General features: G+C 33.8%; 1 protein-coding gene across 1 annotated transcript in view; it reads right to left on the bottom strand.

The window, feature by feature from the left end:
* Positions 1-3,683, bottom strand: part of LOC111083106 (regulating synaptic membrane exocytosis protein 1-like) — a gene marked incomplete at its 5' end in the record, with an annotated part of 19,105 nt that extends 15,422 nt beyond the window's left edge. The window contains 3 exons of the mRNA XM_022379369.1: positions 347-448; positions 2,706-2,792; positions 3,537-3,683. Of these exons, the coding sequence (XP_022235077.1) occupies positions 347-448; positions 2,706-2,792; positions 3,537-3,683 (336 nt within the window). The remainder of the gene's footprint in view (positions 1-346; positions 449-2,705; positions 2,793-3,536) is intronic.
* Between the last annotated feature and the right edge of the window lie 1,431 nt (positions 3,684-5,114).

The raw sequence follows: 5,114 nt of genomic DNA, 5'->3' as shown, positions 1-5,114 counted from the left end.
AATAACGTACCTTTCTACTAAACTTATCAGTGTATTCTTAATGAAGTAGTTTATATTTTGAAACGTTCTTCAGACAAACCTTTAAAATAATCTTGTAGTTAGAATCAATGATTTGGTGGTGTCATTTTTCTAGAGAATACACCGAATACCAAGTTTTTCAGTATTATTGAATGTTATATTTAATCCTACTAAATTATTTAATTTAAAGTTTAGTTCTGTTTTTCTACCAAAGGTGGAGACAGAAAGAAAACGAAATTCGTAGATTGATAAATATAGTTAAAGTCACAGCAACATTTAACGTCCACAACACCAGACATGGTCAGTAAGCCTAAACCTGTCATCTTACCTAAAACCACAGACCTATCGTCTTGGTCATTTCTTTGACTCAATGTCCTAGACAATTTCGTTCTTCCTTTTGTACTCTTTTCAGCTCCTGCCAGGTTTTCGGCTGAGTGAAACGAAAATAAAAAAGATTAATTTCATACAAGTAACAAACAAAGTCATAAATTATATTATTCAGTGACATAGTTACAGCAAATGCAAAACAAGATCCAAGTTTTTGATTATCATTATAAATCAATTTTTCAGTTTTTATTTTTGATGTTAATCTACTCATATAACCCATGGTGGCTAAGCGGTAAGTCTGAATGCTTATAAAGCATAGTACAGATAGCCCATTGTGTAGTTTTGAGCTTAAAAACAAACAAACAATTTCATTATATTGTTTAATCGTTAGTAGTACGAAATTCATATCTGATTATTTCATACAAACAAGTTCATTATATTGTTTAATCGTTAGTAGTACGAAATTCATATCTGATATTTCATACAAACAATTTCATTATATTGTTTAATCGTTAGTAGTACGAAATTCATATCTGATTATTTCATACAAACAAGTTCATTATATTGTTTAATCGTTAGTAGTACGAAATTCATATCTGATTATTTCATACAAACAAGTTCATTATATTGTTTAATCGTTATTAGTACGAAATTCATATCTGATTATTTCATACAAACAAGTTCATTATATTGTTTAATCGTTAGTAGTACGAAATTCATATCTGATTATTTCATACAAACAAGTTCATTCCTTGGACATTGGGAACTACACGTGTTGTTTTTTATGTGATTTTTACATGATGAAAATACATATAACCAGAACAAATGGTTTGTGTATAAAAAACCCTACAAGAGTAGTAATAACTTAACAAAACATTAACATTGCTTCTTTTACTGTCTGTCACACCTACAAATTGTATGTAATCAAAATAAAAAATATGCCTTTCATAAATGGGCTCACCAAAGACAGCCCATCGTGTAGCCTTGTGTTTAACAACAAACAAATAAGCAAAACCTTTTATAAATATATAGACGGTTGAGTACGTTATCTAAATCAGCAATCAACTGACAATCATGGCCATTATAAAATCGCGGAGGAACGGCATGTATCAGAATATATTTTGACATTGTTTGGCGTTAGTAGGTAGGGTGATGTGGTCGAAAATGGATCGCTTTTGAGAAGGGTATGTAACAACCATTTCCGACGCTAAATATGTATATACTCAGATCATCAGTATGCGTTAAAATCTTGGATTTAGAATTTCCAAGACGGAAATAAACCTTGTATTTAACAACATTGGAAAATAAAATGAATATGGATTAACTTGGGTTTCTAGGATTATCCAGAAAGAGACCTGCAATAAGTCGTACCCCAGCTATTGTAAGATAAGTGCAGCGTCTTCTAACAGGTAAAAATTCACGAACACAAAGATCAGTGGACAAAGCAGTCCACGTACATGCAGCAGTAACGAAGTAATCAAGAAGGATGTCCGTCTTGAAAAGTGGCACAAGTTGTTTTCAGGACATATCCGTTTAACCGTGGCATACTTCACGCAGTTGGAGAACGAAACTTTTTCATGCTATTCCATACGAACACATAGCGGTCAATTCGACAGATACAGCGTCTATGGATTTCTGTGCAACCGGACTGTTGAAACTGTCCCTGTGATACCATTGTCCTCGTACAAAAGGTAGATTATGTAAAGCATACAGAGAGGCATGTTGTGCTTTGGACGTGACAGTCTAAGACGTAGCCTCTTGTAATGGAAACTACGCAGTAGGGCTATTATCAAAATACACGGTCGTCAGAGTATGAGTGGACGTGTCGACGTTGTGAGGCTCTGGCTTCTCAGTGTAAAGTTCAATATGTTAGCGAAACTTCCCACCCATGATTACATTCTAATGAAAGAAGTAATAAAACATGTAGTTTAGGGGGTTCAAAAGCTTAGAAGTTACAACAGTATTGACACATATATGCTTTGTTTGTTTGTTTTGAATTTTGCGCAAAGCTACACGAGGGTTATCTGCGCTAGCCGTCCCTAATTTAGCGTGTAAAACTAGAGGGAAGGCAGCTAGTCATCACCACCCACCGCCAACTCTTGGGTTACTCTTTTACCAACGGATAGTGGAAGTGACCATCACGCCCTCACGGCTGAAAAGGCGAGCATGTTGGGTGGGACGAGGATTGGAATGCCCTAACCACCTGGCCATGCGGGCCCTACACATATATACAACTTACTAAATTTTAAATTAGAAGCCTGCGGATATGGATTTCACAATAAACGTGAGGGGCCTACTTGACATGGATTTAATATTAAAGGAAGGGCCTACGTGACATAGACTTAATAATAACAATCTACCTTTCTCACTATCTGATGTACAGGACTTACTGAGATGAACACTGGCGCTTCTTCCTTGATCCTTAATTTTAGGTTTAACATGGACATCTATGTAAGAAAATAATAATATTTTTTCTCACTTACATAAAAAATATTCATTACACAAATTACCAGTTTTTGACACATCTCCACAGCTTCAAACACACACACATATTCTCTATATTTAATTCTCAGTTTATAATATTCATTTCCGTTAGGCATTACAAATCAACGGTAGTTTTTATACAAATTGGGCTTAAATCTAATGTACCTAAATGTTAGGTAACCACTGTTAAATCAACGGTAGTTTTTAAAGAAATTAGGCTTAAATTTAATGTACCTAAATGTTCGGTAACCACTGTTAAATCAACGGTAGTTTTTATACAAATTAGGCTTAAATTTAATGTACCTAAATGTTCGGTAACCACTGTTAAATCAACGGTAGTTTTTATAAAATTAGACTTAAATGTAATGTACCTAAATGAATAGAGTTGTTTAAACATTTGTTAAACAACAGGTAAAAGCTTGGAATGATTTGTTTTTTCATTGGGGTGTGTGTCTGTGATCTAGACTAGTTTCGGAAAATTCCACTCCTCATCAGTGACCCTGGATACTACCACCAATGAAATATCAAACCAAATGATTTTCGATGTACCTAAATGTTCGGTTACCACTGTTATTTTATTTTCACATAATTTTAGTTTTCTCTCAAGCTTACCACACACACATATATAATTAACTTCACTCTTCGAGCCATACGAAAATAATATAATTAATTTTTAATTTATAAACGGGTGTTTTAGTTTAAGTTACCAGAAGGGCTGTCTCGAGTCGTCAACTGCATTGAAGTTTTCTTAATCACAGGCAATCGGGAAGTGTTGGCTTTATCAGCACAGTGTTCGCTACCGCTATCTGGCGGTCCCTGTTGTATTCGATCCCATGCATCTTCAGGGTGGAGAACTTAAAACCGCAAATTAAATAAGATGAAACATTTCGATTGAAACATTTTAACTGTCTTCTTTCTAATTGCGCTACTTATCTTAGGGCTCATCCACTAATTACCCAAGAAAAAATAGCATTATACATTTACATTTCAGCGTGAAAAACTAACGTTAAATAGATGCAACTGGAAAGAACTACATAAACGATTTTTCAAATCGAAATCAAGAAACATAAAAAGTGTGAAATATTTCACTTAAGATTTTACCACAATTGTAGCGATTTCAAAAATAGTAATTAATTATTAATCAAAAACAGTTTGTCGAAAAGCACAATGTCGAAAATGTTCATTACTTTTACGTTAGTTTTCGTCTAACCAATAAGTGGCTCGTTTTTACGTTAAATATTTAATTATTTTGAAACTAAAAGTGGACAACTTTAATAACTTCATCTGTTAACAAAAATATTTGTTACTCCTGCAAGAGAAAATGTGTTGTTTGTCTAAGTAAAGTAACTATACGGTGGCCAAGTTACAAGGCGTGATTCTGAGAACACTTGTAAATGATAACTATTAAACGTTTTCTGTGGTTCTGAGAACACTTGTAGATTATAACTATTAAACGTTTTCTGTGGTTCTGAAAACACTTGTAAATTATAACTATTAAACGTTTTCTGTGGTTCTAAAAAACAGAAAACGTTTAATAGTTATCATCTACAAGTGAAACTGTACATACTATGGGGTGAGAAGTTTCACCAATGTTTCGAACTGTACACTACCAGGGGGTGACTAACTCCAGAGACGCTATTCACATGTACAGAAAACGTTTAATAGTTATCATTTACAAGTGTTCTCAGAACCACAGAAAACGTTTAATAGTTATCATCTACAAGTGTTCTCAGAACCACAGAAAACGTTTAATAGTTATCATTTACAAGTGTTTTCAGAATCACAGAAAACGTTTAATAGTTATCATCTACAAGTGTTTTCAGAAGCAATATGGTGACGAAACTTTTCAATATTTAAAATACGAGATTCATAAATAAATCAACTACCTCTATAATATTTTATTTGTGAAGACACATTTTCGTTGATTTTCTAAGAAAGAGTGAGAGACGTTAAGTGTGAATATTTAAATATTATACGGGATGGAGTAACAACACTTGTAATATTCTAGCCATTATTGCCAGATGTACGATAACTTTGTTATTAAATCTCATCAGCAGCCGACTAATAACAGTTCTTGTAACTCAGGTTTCCGGGATGTTCTAAAAAACGGAACTCCGGGGGGAATCGGCGCAAATGTAGAAGAACACACTCAATGATATCATTATAATATAAGCACGGAGACAGACATCACCCACAACCATAAATGTAATCTATTATTTCCGTGTGTCCAGTGAATTTTGATCTGGATCTGAAGGAGGGGTACAATATAGGCTGACTAACACAGT

Source organism: Limulus polyphemus, unplaced genomic scaffold (assembly GCF_000517525.1).
Source record: "Limulus polyphemus unplaced genomic scaffold, Limulus_polyphemus-2.1.2 Scaffold8196, whole genome shotgun sequence".
Classification (NCBI taxonomy): domain Eukaryota; kingdom Metazoa; phylum Arthropoda; class Merostomata; order Xiphosura; family Limulidae; genus Limulus; species Limulus polyphemus.
The sequence above is the reverse complement of the archived record's forward strand: the minus strand, read 5'-3'. Positions and strand labels throughout refer to the sequence as shown.